Source organism: Canis aureus, chromosome 24 (genome assembly GCF_053574225.1).
Source record: "Canis aureus isolate CA01 chromosome 24, VMU_Caureus_v.1.0, whole genome shotgun sequence".
NCBI classification, from domain to species: domain Eukaryota; kingdom Metazoa; phylum Chordata; class Mammalia; order Carnivora; family Canidae; genus Canis; species Canis aureus.
The window spans coordinates 19563591-19580457 of NC_135634.1; the positions used below are offsets into that span (position 1 = coordinate 19563591).

Consider the following 16867-nt stretch of genomic DNA (forward strand, 5'->3'; position numbering starts at 1 on the left):
TGAATATGTAGCCATAAGAAGCTCTTGGCAGTTTGTAGAAAATATTCTTGCCAGAATAATTCAACCAGACTTTATTCACACCTCTAGATGTAACTCCTAGGGTTTTTCCAGGAAGTATAGGGTGCATGAGAACATGTTAAATGATGCCATGATGGGAAAGCAGTCAAAAAAATTCAAGATGTGGGAAATTTTACATGTTCAATGACCGAGTTCTTTCAACAAGTAATTGTTATTAAAAAGCGGGCAGAGAGGGGACTGTTAAAGGTTGAGATTTAAGAGACATGTCATCAAGTGTTGTATGTGGACCTTGTTTTGATCCTGATTCAAGTAAACTATAAAAAATTACAATATAATGAAGGAATTATACAGTTTGTTAGGGGCAGTCATGATTTGGTTATGTTAAAACTCATCCTTTAATTGTAGTGTTTTACATGTGAAATGATACCTACAGTTTGCTTTAAAAAAAAAAAAAACTCAGCAAAAAAGAAATTGAAGATGACACAAACAAATGGAAAGATACTACATGCTCATGGATTGGAAGAATTAATATTGTTACAATGACCATACTACCCAAAGCTATGTACAGATTCAGTGTAATCCATATCAAAATGCCAACAGCATTTTTCACAAAACTAGAATAATACTAAAATTTGTATGGAATCGCAGAAGACCCTGAATACTGAAAGCAATTGAGAAAGAAATAATCCCAGACTTCGAGTTATGTTACAAAGCTATAGTAATGAAACAGTGTGGTCCTGACACAAAAAGAGATACATAGATCAATGGGACAGAATAGAGACCTCGGAAATAAACCCATGCTTTTATGGTTAATTAATCTATGACTAAGGAGGCAAGAATTTACAATGGGGAAAAAAGACAGTTCTCCAATCCACCCAAAATGGATTAAAGACCTAAAAGTGATACCTGAAACTATAAAAATACTAGAAGAGAGCACAGGCAGTAACCTCTGTGACATTGGCTCTCCAACATTTTTCCAGATAGGTCTTCTAAGACAGAAACCGAACTATTGGGACAACACCAAAATAAAAAACTTCTGTGCACAGCAAAGGAAACCCATCAATGAAACAAAAATGCAACTTACTGAATGGGAGAAGATATTTGCAAATGACATATCTGTTAAGGTGTTACTATCCAAAATATATGAAGAACTTACATGACTCAACAACCAAGAAATTAATGATTCAATTTAGAAAAGGGCAGAGGACCTGAAAAGATGTTTTTCCAAAAAGATATACAGGTGACCAACAGATACATGAAAAGATGCTCAACATCACTAATCAGGAAAATGCAAATCAAAGCCACAATGAGCTATCACATCATACCTGTCAGAATGGCAAAATAAAAAAGATAATAACAATTGTTAGGATGTGGGGGGAAAAGGAACCCTTGTGCACTCTTGGTAGGATGCAGCCACTTGGAAATAGTATGGGGGTTCCTCAAAAAGTTAAAATAGAAATACCATAATTCAGTAATTTCACTACTGGGTATTTGGGTATTTACCCAAAGAAAACAAAAACACTGATTTGAAAAGATCTATGTGCCCCTATGTTTAGTGCAGCATTATTTACAATAGTCAAGATATGGAAGGAACCTAAGTGTACATTGCTATATAGACAAATGGATAAGGAAGATGTGGTGTATACACACATAGACACACACATACATGGAAACATTACACAGCCATAAAAAAAGGATGAGAACTTGCCATTTGCTAGAACATGATTGTACCTAGATGGGAGTATGCTAAGGGAAATAAGTCAGAATAAGTACCATATGATTTCATGCATGTGGAATTTAAAAGATCAAATGTATACACCAAAAGCAGAATCAGACCCATAAATAGAGAACAAACTGATGGTTGCCAGAGGGGAGACGGTGGGGTTATGGACAAAATGGGTCAAGGGGAATGGGGGATATAGATTTCCAGTTATGGATGAGTAAGTCATGGGGATAAGGGGTATGGCATAGGGAATAGGTGACATAAGAATGATGGTGTGTTGATACTTGGAGACAATGTTTTTGCTTTTTATTATGAAAGATTTCAAAGTAAGTAATTTGGAAGAGATTTTTGTCATGTATCAGGATGAAATCTCTTCTATTGATAATCTTGTTTCTCTTCTTCTGTAGATAGAAAAGGTTTATAAGAATGGGTGCCATGTTATATTGTTTCCAAATGGAACTCGAAAGGAAGTGAGTGCAGATGGGAAGACTGTCACCGTCACTTTCTTTAATGGTGATGTGAAGCAGGTCATGCCAGATGAGAGAGTTGTAAGTTTCCCTAGGAGTATTTTTCTCCATGGCTTAAACATCTCTAGAGAAAACATATACTGACTTTATGTCTCTACAGATCTACTACTACGCATCTGCCCAGACCACTCATACTACTTATCCAGAAGGACTTGAAATCTTACATTTTTCAAGTGGACAAATAGGTAAAAACTTGCTTTGCCCTGTCCTAAATACATTCTTTTCTTTAAAAATAAAATACTAATAGTGACCTTTTGTAAACAGAAAAACATTTCCCAGATGGGAGAAAAGAAATCACATTTCCTGACCAGACTATCAAAAACCTATTTCCTGATGGACAAGAAGAAAGCATTTTTCCAGATGGTACAATTGTAAGAGTACAAAGGTATATCTGTTAAATTTGTTTCTAGATTTGCCAATTTTTAACTTCTGTTTCCAAGTAACTTTTTAAAATCTTGTAACATTTGTAGAAGTCATTCAGAATTTCAGTGAGTTAGCAGTATTGAATACAAATATGCACTATGAGAGCAGCATTTTGGAGTTTAGAACTAGAGACATACAGGTTCTAATATATAGTCTGTAGAGTACTTCCCAAAAGGAGGATGGCAAGTATATGTATAGAAATAAATTTGGTAAAAAAAAAAAAAAAAGAAAAAGAAATTTGGTGAGGCGCCTGGGTGGCTCAGTCGGTTAAGTGCCTCTGGCTCAGGTCATGACCCCAGGGTCCTGGGATGGAGCTCCCGTTAGGCTCTTTGCTTCTCCCTCTGCCTTTGCCCCTCCCCACTGCTCCTGCTCTATCAATCTTGAATAAATAAAATCTTTTAAAACAACAAAAATTTGGCGAAATGTAAAAATGGTGAATAAGATGCAAAGGAGGAAACTGCCCTATCAGGTTTTTTAAAGATTTTATTTATTTATTCATGAGAGACACAGAGAGAAAGGCAGAGACCTAGGCAGAGGGAGAAGCAGGGAGCCTGCTGAGACATTAGGCAGAGGGAGACATAAGTCAGGGAGCCTGCTTTGGGTCTCAGTCCCGGGGCCCCAAGATCATGACCAGAGCCAAAGGTAGATGCTCAGCCACTGAGCCACCCAGGTGCCCATGCCTTATCAGTTTTTAAGAATAACAAACAATGGCTGCAGTTATTTGAATAAGACTATATCTCTTCTTAGATTTTGATTTGCTGGATCTCCCTGTCCCCGCCTGATAAGCTTTTATTCCTCTGGCCTCCCTGACTCAATTCCTTAAAATAGCAACTTTTTTTAGCCCTTCTGTGTGTTACATTTCTTAAAGTTAGCGACAACTTCTTAGTGACTTCTTCAGTCCACAGTACAGAGCTGCTTGTAATCACCATTTTAATTAAAACCACCACGGTGAAGGTTTGTCAAATCCACTGTCTTTAGTTTTTCACTTTCTCCTCTCTTACAGTGTGCATGCATTTAACTAACTTTAGTTCTGTGATAAAAGTTAGCAAAAAAAAAAAAAGAAATAAAATGGAAAAAACACTTTGTGCAAATACTGTAGGAACTTTTTATGGTCATGGTAGTGTTTTTCCTTAACATGGTTTGAAACTTCCTCTGGTGCTCCGCTAAATAAATACCAATCTCTCCTAAAATTTGAGAAAAATCTTAATGTGTACATTATACTTTGAGCAATTTCAGAAACTCTGCCTTTTTAAATCTTATGTTTGAAATTTTCTATGGTAAGAGGTAGAGAAAATAATATGAAAAATTCAATGTACCCATCTGTCCAGCTTCAACATGTATTAATTCATGTCCATCTTTTTTGCATCTGATCTGCACTCAACCAAATCCCAGATACTAGATCGTTCAGGATAATTTTGGCATTTTTGAACTTCATTGTGGTTCTTCAACTTCACTGTGCATTAAAACTACTTGGCGGATTGTTCAGTTGCAGATTGCTGAGCTCTAGGCCAACAATTTGCATTTCTAATGTCTCGGGTGACCCTGTCATCCCTGGTCCTGGCTGCACTTGATAAACAGTGGTTCTCAAGATGGCTTGTAAGTCTAATACATGTGGCACAAAGCCTTCCATTCACATAAAGTTTGAGAAATAACAAAAATAGAAAAAAAAACCATTGTGTTGAGAAGTGGTGATTCACCATCTATAGGCTAGCTTTGTGTTTCTAAGGGCATATTACAGATCTGTTTAGGGGTTCAGTTTGAATGTCCTGCAGGCACATCAAGTAGTCCTTTTGGGATTAACTGCTTCTTTGTCCCACTGTGTCAGAACAGGTGTGAAGTCTGATTTATGGCCCTTTCCAGGGACATAAACGCTCCTCTCCAACCTGATAAGGAGCAAGCACTTAGACTGCTTATAACTTTAGTGAAAAGAGTAAAAGGTCAAAACTGAAATTCAGCCATATTAATACAATGCCCAATTTTTCTTAGAGGCACAATACACATAAACTTATTAAAAACTTTTCATGGGCACATTTAAGTGCTAATCTGATCAGAACAATCAACCTGAAGCAGAAACAGGGTGGAAAGAATTTGCAAAGAAGGTATTGTGCAAGGAGAAGAACAGTGGAGGTTCTAGGAGAGGAGAGAATGGCCAGAATCAAAAGGCCACTTTTAGGTCATTTTCCTGTTATATATTTAGTATTTTAAATTATATTTTAAATTTACAGAGATGGCAACAAAATCATAGAGTTTAATAATGGCCAAAGAGAACTACACACAGCCCAGTTCAAGAGACGGGAATATCCAGATGGCACTGTTAAAACCGTATATACAAATGGTCATCAAGAAACAAAATATACATCCGGTCGAATACGGGTTAAAGACAAGGATGGTAATGTTCTAATGGATACAAAATTGTAATGACCCTGTGCGTGACTAATCATGAAATAACACTAACTTGATTTCTTGTTAAAAGGTATACATTTCTTGTGGATTCTGTGTTTTAATTTATGTTACTGTGTGTGTATATACATATATATATATTCCATATATACATGGAAAAAATGATGTTTGGATTATAAAATAAAACACCATAGCTTTTTATATTGTTTGTACTGTACAAGAACAGCTTTCATTTTTATTTTTATTTATTTTTTTTTTTAAGATTTTATTTATTCATGAGAGAGAGAGGGGCAGAGATCCAGGCAGAGGGAGAAGCAGGCTCCATGCAGGGAGCCTGATGTGAGACTTGAACCCGGGACTGCAGGATCAGGCCCTGGGTGGAAGGTGGCACTAAACCACTGAGCCACCCGGGCTGCCCAGCTTTCATTTTTAATTCACCAGTCTTTCTACAGTTAAATGCATGACTAAGGAAAGCATTATTTCTATAAACTGTGGACTGCAAAAATAAGGATGCACTTTTACTGGTTGAAGATGGTTATAAAAACCAAGAAATATGAGAAATAAAATAGCACAGATTTTCCATGAGCACATCAGTTACAGAATAAGGACTTGCATGGAAAGTTTATTCAGGGAGTAAGATAATGTCTCCAGTCAGAATATACTGTGTTCAATTAATTAGTACTAATAGAATGGGAAGTTAAAACAATGAATAAATACAAGTAGGTCAAACACCAAAACAGGTCAAAGAATTCATTCTGTGAGTACAGATAAAAAAAAAAGCAAGGAGAAAATAGTTACTGTGAAGGTAAATAAACTGGTTTTGATGGAGACTTGAGAAAGAAGGGGGTGGGAAAAGTAACTACAGCTGGTGTTAACTCATCAAGCACACATACCTTGACGTTATAACCCATAAAACTAGGAAGGGCAGATCATCTACTTATCAATTTATATAATAATTACAAGCTGGTAGAGTCAGTGCAATATACAATATTAGCAATGACTCCATTTTTTAAAAAAGCTAAATGTAATTTAAATTCCAGATAATTTAAGAACTGAATCTGAAAAAAGTTGCAAACTTCTCAAAATAAGGAGTTATACATATTACTTCAGGATAGTAAAGGATTTTTAAATGGGATACAGCACAAACTTAAAATGTTGAGAAATCCATGAAAGGAGAAAACATAAGCCACAAATTAGAAGATACATACACTTGGCAAAGGATTAATATTCCTCCAAATCAGTAAGATAATTACAACAGCTCAATAGAAAAATGGACAAAGGATATGAATAAGCAAACAAGTGACTATTAAACCAGTGAATGCATATTGAAATAATGATACCTTTTTATACTAGTATCATATACTGGCAAGTAATGGTCTGGCCACACCACACATTGCCAAGGAATTCAGACTACTGATGGTAGTAAATTGAGTCAATACACTTTTTGGAAAGCAAATACCTCATGATTTAGTAAGTTCCAGTACTAAGTATATATACTAGAAAACCCATACCATGTACACAAAAGGTGCTTCAGAAGAATATTTGTAATTGGGGGAAAAACTGGTAATCTAAATATTTAGCAACAGAATTATGTGCAGAGACAAATAGAAGAGTGAAAGTGAGTAAAATAGAGCTCTGCATACCAACATTGATGAACAGTACAAATAGAAAATGAAAGGTACGGTATAGCACACTCATTAAAAAATATACACAGCAGTAGTATATCTTGCTTATGGTTCCATTCATGTGTAGTAAAATGTCAGAATAAAAAACAACAAATTCACAGCGGTGTTCACCTCTGCAGGGAGGAGAATAACTAGGGAAGCACCCTACAGGAGTCTCCAACTGTACTGAGTCCTTCTTAAACTTAATTCACATTCGTTATAAAATGAACTATATTTTTTTATGTGCCTAAAATATCTGATTTTGAAATTATTGTAAAATAAAACCAGAAAATATTTGAAAGCAAATATTTATTAACTATTTTTTCAAACAATTCCTGACAGTTTAACATGTAAGGAAAAAGGCCAGCACTACTGCAGAACAAGTCAAGAAAAATAAGCCTGAAATGGCCTACATATAACAGAAAACTTTCTTCTGGGCTGCCGTATAGATGTTCTGCACTGTATACCTGAAAAACAAAATGCATGTTATTTAAAACCTTTGCTTAATTACATGTTCAAACTAGTTGCTGAATCATCACTTGTTACATTTATGTGGATGAATAAACAGCTGGTTACCCAGGTACTTTGATAGCTTTGCGATTAGGTCATGGATTGTCCAATATGTTCTGTGCATACCACAGTCTTATGTGCCCACTTCCTTCTGCTCTTCTGCCCATCCCCAACCACTCTCTGGCACTATAACAGTCATGATAACCATTCCAAGCATTCTTACAGATGCATATCCTCTTTGATCCTGGTATTCTGTAGGTGAAAAGGGCCTACGAAGAAGAGTCTAGAAGAAAGATCCTTGTTGAGCTTTGTCATTCTTTGAGAAATCAAGGAGAGTCTGAAGAGGTGCTTTTACAGGCAATATAAATATTTAATGTATATTTAATCTCCACTATATTAGCATGCCTTATGCTGATTATAAAGGGGAACAAGAAGTCATGATGCTTACATCATTCATCTCGGTCTGCCAGCCCCATTTCTACAAGTGACATATGAACTGGATACTGTTCATCTTCATATAAGGTCACTATTTGTTCTGGTGCCTGAGCCTAAAATTAAAACATAGTTGTCAGGAAAATACAGTAATATCTTTGCTTTTTCCCTCCTACATTTGGCCTACATCACATAAGAAGGAAAGGGCATTCTCCAAACTTACTAATCATCTGTCTTTTAAAAAGGTCTTTGTAATGGTTTCCTATTAAATCCTATTCTTCCCATTCTTATAGTTTATTTAAAATATAACTCCTCCCCAAAGTTTTTCTAGATTAAGCCAATATGCTTTAATAGTACCATCCCTGTTAAAATTCATTTATATTCTACCCCTAGGGCATTATACTTTTATGCATAAACTGATGAAATTTTGAATGTTATTCATATAGCACAAGGGAGGAGAGGGAGCAGGAAGCCCAATGCAGGACTCGATTCTAGGACCTTGGGATTATGACCTGAGCCAAAGGCAGATGCTTAACCAACTGAGCCACCCAGGTGCCCCTGTGTGTGTGTATTTTTTTCAATGATTTATGTATTTGAGAAATAGTGTGCATGAGTGAGCAGAGGGTAGGAGGAAAGGGAGAGAGAATCTCAGCAGACTCCGTGCTGAGTGCAGAGCCTCATGCAGGGCTCAATCCCATGACCTGAGCCAAAATCACAGTGAGGCTCCTAACCAACTGAGCCACCCAGGCACTCCAGGTGTGTGTGTACTCTGTGCATGTTGTGCATTTTGTCTTTTTGTGTGTTATATGTGGTGTTGAGTGGTGTATGTGTGATGTGTATGTTGTGGTGTAGGTTTGTGAGGTGAGTGTGGTGTAAATGTGTGTGAATGGTATTTCTGTAGTGTGTGGTATATTTTCTTTTTTTGTGTGTGTGTGTGTGTGTGTGGTATATTTTCATGTGTGGTTTTTGTGTTGTGTTATGTGTAGTTTGTGCTGTATGTATGGAGTGTGTGTGGTATGTGTTGTGCCTGGTATATGAGCAATGTGAGTGTAGTTTTGACTGGTGCATGGTGTAGTTGTATGTGTTGTGTGTGAGGCATATGGTGTCAAACATGTATGTTTAATGTATGGTATTTGTGTAGTGTAAGTGTTGTATGTAGTGTATGGTATGCATGATGCTTAAGTGGTGTATGTGTGATGTGTTTGATATATATATGGTATGTGGTATAAATGGTGTGTTGGTTTCATGTGTGCAGTGTGTTTGGTGTATTTATGTTCCATATGTGTTTTGTGTGTGGTATATTTGTGTGTATGCTATCTGCTTTAGTGTATGGTGTATGCTGGTGTCTGTTGTGAGTGGTATGTGTGTTCCAGTGTTGCATGTTTTTGTGGTGTTGGTTACGTGTGGTGCCTATGTGGTATATATGTAGTGTGTGAATGAAATTTCTGTAGTGTGAATTGTCTATTTTTATATGTGTGTGGTGTTTTTGTGGTATATGTGTGGTGTGTGTGCTATATGTTAGTGTATGTTGTATATTTGGAGTGTGTGGTATGTGTACCATGGTTGCATGTGGCATATATGCATGGTATGTTTGGTGTGTGGTGTGTGATATGTGGGGTAAGTACTGGGAGATGTGATATATGTGATGAATATGTGTTGTGTGTGTGTAGTCTGTAGTACAAATGATGTTAGGTGTGTGTGATGTCTGAATGCTGAGTGATTTGTGTGTGTTATATGTTTGGTATGTGTTGAATGGGTGAGTATATCGTGTTTGGGTGTTTTGGTTGCAATGTATTTTGTATGTTTTATATGTGTTGTCTGTTGTATGTTTCTCTTTTATGTGCAGGGTATGAGTGCTTTGTGATGTGAGTCATGAGTGGTGTATGTATGGTGTATATTTTTGAATTGTTTATGTCATGTTGGTTTTGTGTGGGATGTATAGTGAATATGTGGTATTTCTGTAGTGGGATATGTATGGTGTGTGTGTTACATGAGGTGTTTGTGTGTCTTGTACATTTTATGTAATTCTTGTTTGTTGTGTGTGTTTAGAGTGTTCAATGTACTGTGTGTATGGTATATGTGTTCTCTGTGTTTGTGGTATATGTGTAGTGTATGTGTAAAAGGTTTTTGGTACCTGTGTGCTGTGTGTGGCTTATGTGGCATATGTTTGGTATATGTTGTATATGTGGTGAGAATGTGATGTAGGGGTGTTTGTGTGCTGTATATTGTGCACGCTATATTCTTTAAGTATAGTGTGCATTGTATATTTATTTGCATGTGCTATGTGTCGAATGTGAGTGCTGTGTTTATCTAAACCTTTTGATACAGGTTCTACTGCATTAAACAACTCAAAATTAGTACATTCAATTCATTCCGTGGCTTTGACCTGAATTCCCATTCTGGGGTTTCCTATTTTTAGGATGCAGCTCAATGTCACTTCCCAGACCTACCTGTTCACTGATTATTTGGCCTGCTGAGGAGGCAAATACCGTATCATATCCTCATCTCTCTAGATGGAAATAATCAGTCCTTGCACCTATACTTTTTTTTTGTAGAACATACCTCATTCTACTTCATATTATTAATGGTTTACAAATGTTTCATTTCCCTCAATTTATGAGTTGATTATAGGATACTCAGCTTGGTCATTTTCATCTTATTCATTACATCAGTGATATATTATTATAGGGCTAATACATTTTGCTAAATATAAACTAAAACATAATTTTAACAAGCCTTAAAATTAATCTTATAGTATTTACAGCTTTATATGTTTAAAGCATTTTTTTACATCTAGATTTGCATTGATAGAAAGCACTTTAGAAAGTGAACATAGGGACATTAGAAATAGCTTCAATAAGATTTTGGCTAATTGAGATAGTTACCATGGAAGAAGCATACAATTGTTTTCCTTGAAGACAGTCTATCATAGCCCACAATGCTTCCATGCTCCATTTGGGACAATATGGTATTCTTGTCTTTCCTGGATCTCTTAAGGGAGGTTTAAATCCTGCCAAGAGAACCTTTATGGCTCGGGCTGGATACTGCATAAGGTGAAGTGGAATTTGACGTAGTCTGTCACAAAAGAAATTCTTAAGATGTTCAGAATGTCACAATTAAAATTCTCTAACAGCTAAAGCTGTAATATATGGGAAAAGTTTATGGCATTGGATTTGGTGATGAATCTTAGGTAATACCAAAGCACAAACAATGGAAGAAAAAAAATAAATTGGACTACATCAAAATTAAAAGCTGTGCAAAGGACATAATCAGTGAAAAAGCAATCTACAGAATGAGAAAAAATATACACTAAAAAGTAGGCATTTCTCCAAGGAAAATACATAAATGGCCAACGAGCACATGATAAGGTGTTCAACATCACTAATCACCAAATGCAAATGCAAAGCCATAGTGAGATACAACCTCACATCCATTAGGGTGGCTACTATCAAAACACCAGAAAACAGCAAGCGTGAGAATGTGGAGAGAGACTGGAACCCCTGGACACTCAGTGCACAATGGTACAGCTGCTATGGAAACAAATAGTTTGCTGGTTTCTCCAAATACTAATAATAGCATGAGTATGTGACCTAGCAATTCCACTTCCCAGTATATAGTCCTAATGAAGTGAAAGCAGTCACAAAAGGGAATCAACCCAAATATCCATTTATCCATGGATGAATGGATAAGTAAAAGGTAGTATATACACATGATGGAATATTATTCAGCCTTAAGAAGGAAGGAAATTTTGACACATGCTACAACATGGTGAATCTTAAGGAAACTATGCTAAGTAAAATAAGCCAGTTACAAAAGGACAAATACTGTATGATTCCACTTATATGGGTGGGATACCTACAATAGTTAAATTCATAGGCAAAGAAAGAATGGTGGCTGCGAGGGGCTGGAAGAGGGGGAAATGAATGGGGGATGTTGTATAAAGGGTACAGAGTTTTCAGTTTTGCAAAATGAAAAGAGTTCTGGAGGTTGGCTACATAACAATGTGGGTATAGTTGACACTACTTAAGTGTACATTTAAAATGGTTAAGATGGGGCAGCCCCAGTGGCTTAGCGGTTTAGTGCCACCTTTGGCCCAGGGTGAAGGGTGATCCTGGAGACCCGGGATCGAGTCCCACGTCAGGCTCCCTGCATGGAGCCTGCTTCTCCCTCTGCCTCTCTCTCTCTCTCTCTTTCTGTGTCTCTAATAAATAAATAAATAAAGTCTTTTAAAAAATAAAATGGGGGGACCCCTGGGTGGCTCAGCAGTTTAGCGCCTGTCTTTGGCCCAGGGCGCGATCCTGGAGCCCCGGCATCGAGTCCCACGTTGGGCTCCCAGCATGGAGCCTGTCTCTCCCTCTGCCTGTGTCTCTGCCTCTCTCTCTCTCTATCGTAAATAAATAAAATATTAAAAAAATAAATAAAATGGTTAAGATGGCAAATTTTATGATACATGTATTTAACCACAAATATTACAAACAAAAAAAAGGAAAATGACAAGTGTTGGTAAGGATGTGGAGAAACTGGAATCCTTGTGCATTGCTGGTGGGAATGTAAAATGGTACAGACACTGCAGAAAAGTTTGGCAGTTCTTCGAAAAGTCAAACAAAAGCACCATATAATGTAGCAATTCCATTTCTAGGTGTACATACCAAACAACTGAAAGGGGCTCAAACAGCTACTTGTACATTAATGTTCATAGCAGCAGCATTCACAACAGCTGAAGGATGGAAACAACTGAAGTGTCCATCAACATTTGAATACATAAAACATTGTGTGTATATATACACATACACAAAGGAGTGTTATTTAGCCATAAAAATAATGAAATTCTGATACATGCTACAATTGAGTGTACCCGGAAAACATTATCCTAAGTAAAATAAACCAGACATAAAAGGACAAATACTGTCTGACAGTAATTATGTAAGGTACTTAAAATAGGACAAATTCAGAGACAGAGAGTAGAAAAAGATTACCAGGAGGTGAGGAAAAGGGAATGGAATGTTATTGTTCAATGGGTACAGAATTTGTTTAGGATTACAAAAAAGTCCTGAAAATGGACAGTGGCAATAGCTGTACAACATCCAGAATATATTTAATATTAATCAAATGTATACTTAAAAATGGCTAACGAGGTAAATTTTCTATTTTACCACAATAAAAAGACTTACAGATTTTTTAAAAATCCTAATAAGTCGCTTTAAAAGTTTTTCTTTAAAAGTAAACCAAAACTTTCCCAATAATTATTATTTTTAAAACTTAAATTTTAATTCAACTAAGTTGATTTAAAAAAAAAAAACAACCTGTTTATTGTCAGCTTTTCAGTTGATCCGTAATCAACAAATTGTACCAGGACAGCTAGAGGATTAAATTCTTTAACAGACACAATCTTTGCTCTATACCATAAGCCATCATCATATTCTGCAAGGCAAGGCATTTCTGGAAAGACAGAAAAAAGAACAATCACACTGCCTTGTTAAACAACAGTTTTTTTTTTTTTTTAATTCAGAAAAGTACAAAGAAAAAGTAATCACCATAAACCCACCATTCAGGTTTAAACATTCAACAGTCTGTCATATGTTAGATTCTGTTTTTTTTTTTTTCTGTTTACAGTTTATACACTTTGTTTTTCCTAATTCCTAAGAATTAAGCTCTGAAGAAAAGCACTTCTCCCATTCTCATAGTTCCTAGTTCTTCTGCCCATGGCTTAGACTATCCTTCCAATGCCCCCACTTGTTAGACTCCTGAAATTTCTTTTAAGCCATCATCTTCTGCAAAAGATATACCATGGTTTCTGCAATTCCTTTCAATTTTGTCCCCTCCAATCCATTCTAAAAACACAAAAATTAAATTTAAAAAATTCAATTGCCCTTGTTTCTTCGATGGCATTATAACCATCTACAATATCAACTGCAATTATAGGGTTCTTCACAATCTACTCCCAACCAACTTCTACCCCATATTCTCAAGTGTTACCTAGCTAGAATTACCCGAGCCTCTACTTCAGCTCATGGCTGTGGCTGTTCCCCTTATCTAGATGGCTCCCCATATACTTTTTCTGAAAAATCTCTCAAAGGTTAGCTCCAACATGACTTTTAAAAAGCCCTTACTACTTCTAGTCACTGGTTTCTCTGTGATCCTATGGTACTGTGCATCTACCTTTGCTATGAGCTGTTATTTTCATATTGAACATGGTTTTCATGTCCCCTCTCAACTAGTCCACTAGTTCTTATGTGCCGAACCGTATATGTATTCCTAATATGGTACCTGGTACAAGCAATTGCTCGATGAATGAATGAATGCTAGGCTTGAGTAAAACTGAAAAAATTAATATAGTATGTACTTCTCTCCATACACTTTTAGATTTCAGAGCAAATGGAACATACTTTAGGCCCTTGTCTTGCTCTACTTCCATCCCTTGTATGTCATCATTCTTTTCTACATAATCTCCACAGAAGTGTAGCTGTGGGAAAGTGATATTTAAATAATACAGGACTCTAATGTACAAGATTTTTATTACAGAGTTTTAAACAATTTCTTGTGTTTATAGAAAAGATTATCAATAGAACAGTAAAAAAATCTCCTCTAATAGAGCTGTCTGCATAGTAAGCAATGGACTGAATCACTGTTAACAGTCTCAACCATTTCCAGCCTTAGAAACATGGCTGAAGGTTCCTCTCAAAACACAACTAAAAAAAACCCAAAAACCAAAAACCCAACCCAACCTAGTTGTCATGTTATTTTAACCTACAAAACAACTTAATAGGCACTTGCCTATGAATCAACTTGTACATGTGCATACTTATAAAAAACCCTTGAGGAATAAAAAAAATACCCACAGAAAATGGAGCTATATATAACTCCATGAATGATCACATTACACACAGAATGTTTCTGTGACTTCTCTTGAGACAAGAAGACAATGAGGAAGGAACGGTTTCTTCCAGACTATAAATCTGAGTTTATAAAAAGAAAAAATCATGAATTTATTATTTTACTCATTCAACAAATGTTCATGAGCACCTAACTTGTGAAAGATGCCCTTCTAACTACTGGTGACACAGCAGTACAAAGAGTTCCTGCTCACAGTGCTATTTATTTTATTTTATATTTATTTATCATTCATTCATTCATGAGAATACACAGAGAGGAGAGAGAGAAGAGGCAGAGACACAGGCAGAGGGAGAAGCAGGCCCCACGCAGGGAGCCCAACATGGGACTCCATCCCAGGTCTCCAGGATCAGACCCTGGGCTGAAGGTGGTGCTAAACCGCTGAGCCACCTGGGCTGCCCTCACAGTGCTATTTAAAAAAGAAATAGAAGCATGGAGAAAAATCGGGTAAGGGAGAGTGACAAGCAGTGCTACTTTACATGGGGAGGACAGGCAACACCTGCAATAGAGGGACAGTTGAGCAACAATCTAAACTGCTATACGATTTGGATGAACATTCCAGAGCAATAGCAAGTGGTCTTTATCAGCCAAACATGAGTCACAACCCATTAAAATATCATTGAGTAAAATCAGGTAAGACTTTAGGCTGATGTTTTCCTTTGCTTTAGTAGTATATCCTCCGATTTGTACAAAATGCTATGAATAAATACATTTCTATATATCGCATACTGGTAAAAATGTATGGACACCACTCCTGGTTTTCAGAAATTGTCAACAGCAGTAACAAGATACATTTTCTTCATAGAAGAGTCACATATGTTTTCTAAATATGGGTAGGAATGGATTAGAAAAAAAGAGATGGCACAACTTGACCTATCTTGACAGGACAGGACACAGCCTGGGCTCCCCTACTGTACTTCAAAATTATCAACTTAGGTGGTTTGTAATTAAAATTACTGCCATTTAGGTATGAATGACAACTCTAACAATTGGAGCTTTGGCAAAACCTCAAGCTTAGAAAAATCACCTTTATGAAGTCAATTTTCCAATGCAGCTGAGTTTTGGAAAACGGAAGTGACCCAAGGCTGTTACTTCCCTTCTCTTACTTTACTCATTTAGAAAATGAGAAAGATCATCTATAGAGTGTCCTTAGGATTCGGAGAGATCATGCATATAAAGTGTATAAAAATATCATGATTTCACTCATGTGGAATTTAAGAAACAAAATAGATGAACATAGGGAAGGGAAGGAGAAATAAAATAAGACAAAAACAGAGAGGGAGACAAACCATAAGAGACTCTTAATTCTAGGGAACATGCTGAGGGTTCCCTGAGGGTAGGTAAGTGGGGGGATGGGGTAGATCACTCAGGAGTGATGGGCATTAAGGAGGGCATGCGATGTAATGAGCACTGGATGTTATATACAACTGATGAATCACTAAATTCTACCTCTGAAACTAATAATACACTATATGCTAAATTGAATTTAATTAAAAAATTAAAAAATATATGCATTAACATTAGAAATAGCCAAACCTCAAAAGCTCATTAAAGCAAATCAACGGTTTATTAAGAATCCCATTTTACTCAGGAAATTTAGTATACCTGTTCTAAAATCCGTCAGAGGAGGAAATGTCTCCACATTCTTATTAAACCTCCGCAGTGCTTCATTAAGGCTCTCAGACTCAGATTCCCAGCTGACTCCGCTGTCATCTGTATCACTATGCTGGTTAAACAGATTACAACTTTCTACAGAATCAAGGCAAATATACACCTAAGTGGGAGAAAGGGAAGGAAAAAGCTTTCAAATTCTGTAATTTTTAGTATTCATTTATATTGACAAAGTTATTATTATTATGGTAGCCTCTAATAATGGCCCCTATGATCCCACATGATACCAGAGTTGATCTTTATAATCAAAAGAACATAAGTGATGACATATGGCTCCTGAGATAGATCATTAAAGACATGTGGCCTCTGCCTTGGTGGTGTGCTCTTTCTACAACTGTTCGCTCTCAGGGAAGCATGCAGCTATGTTCTTAGCAGGCCAGTGGGCAGGCCCACAGGGCAAATAACTGAGCCTGTGGGCAACATCCATGAGAGACTTTTTGGAAGTAGGTCCTACAGCTCCCTCTCCACCCTCAACATCTTGACTGAGCCTATTAGTGTGAAATCCTGAGCCAGTACTGACATAAGCTGGGGGCACAAGAGGGGTGATTGCTCTTCTGTGAGGGCTTCCAGAAGCAGCTTGAATTCCCCACTACAGGGATGAGAGAGCA

The 16867-nt window shown here is 36.7% G+C and overlaps 2 protein-coding genes across 8 annotated transcripts in view; one reads left to right on the forward strand and one right to left on the reverse strand.

The window, feature by feature from the left end:
• Positions 1-5921, forward strand: part of CPAP (centrosome assembly and centriole elongation protein) — a 54065-nt gene extending 48144 nt beyond the window's left edge. For all 5 annotated transcript variants that reach the window (XM_077868497.1, XM_077868495.1, XM_077868496.1 and 2 more), the window contains exons 14-17: positions 2149-2289; positions 2369-2453; positions 2533-2653; positions 4917-5921. In XM_077868497.1, the coding sequence (XP_077724623.1) occupies positions 2149-2289; positions 2369-2453; positions 2533-2653; positions 4917-5109 (540 nt within the window). In that variant the 3' untranslated portion in view covers positions 5110-5921. The remainder of the gene's footprint in view (positions 1-2148; positions 2290-2368; positions 2454-2532; positions 2654-4916) is intronic.
• Positions 5922-7047: 1126 nt separating this feature from the next.
• Positions 7048-16867, reverse strand: part of RNF17 (ring finger protein 17) — a 116476-nt gene continuing 106656 nt past the window's right edge. For all 3 annotated transcript variants that reach the window (XM_077868492.1, XM_077868493.1, XM_077868491.1), the window contains 5 exons: positions 16194-16362; positions 13001-13136; positions 10583-10772; positions 7714-7813; positions 7048-7222 (listed from right to left, as the gene is read on the reverse strand). In XM_077868492.1, the coding sequence (XP_077724618.1) occupies positions 7715-7813; positions 10583-10772; positions 13001-13136; positions 16194-16362 (594 nt within the window). In that variant the 3' untranslated portion in view covers positions 7048-7222; position 7714. The remainder of the gene's footprint in view (positions 7223-7713; positions 7814-10582; positions 10773-13000; positions 13137-16193; positions 16363-16867) is intronic.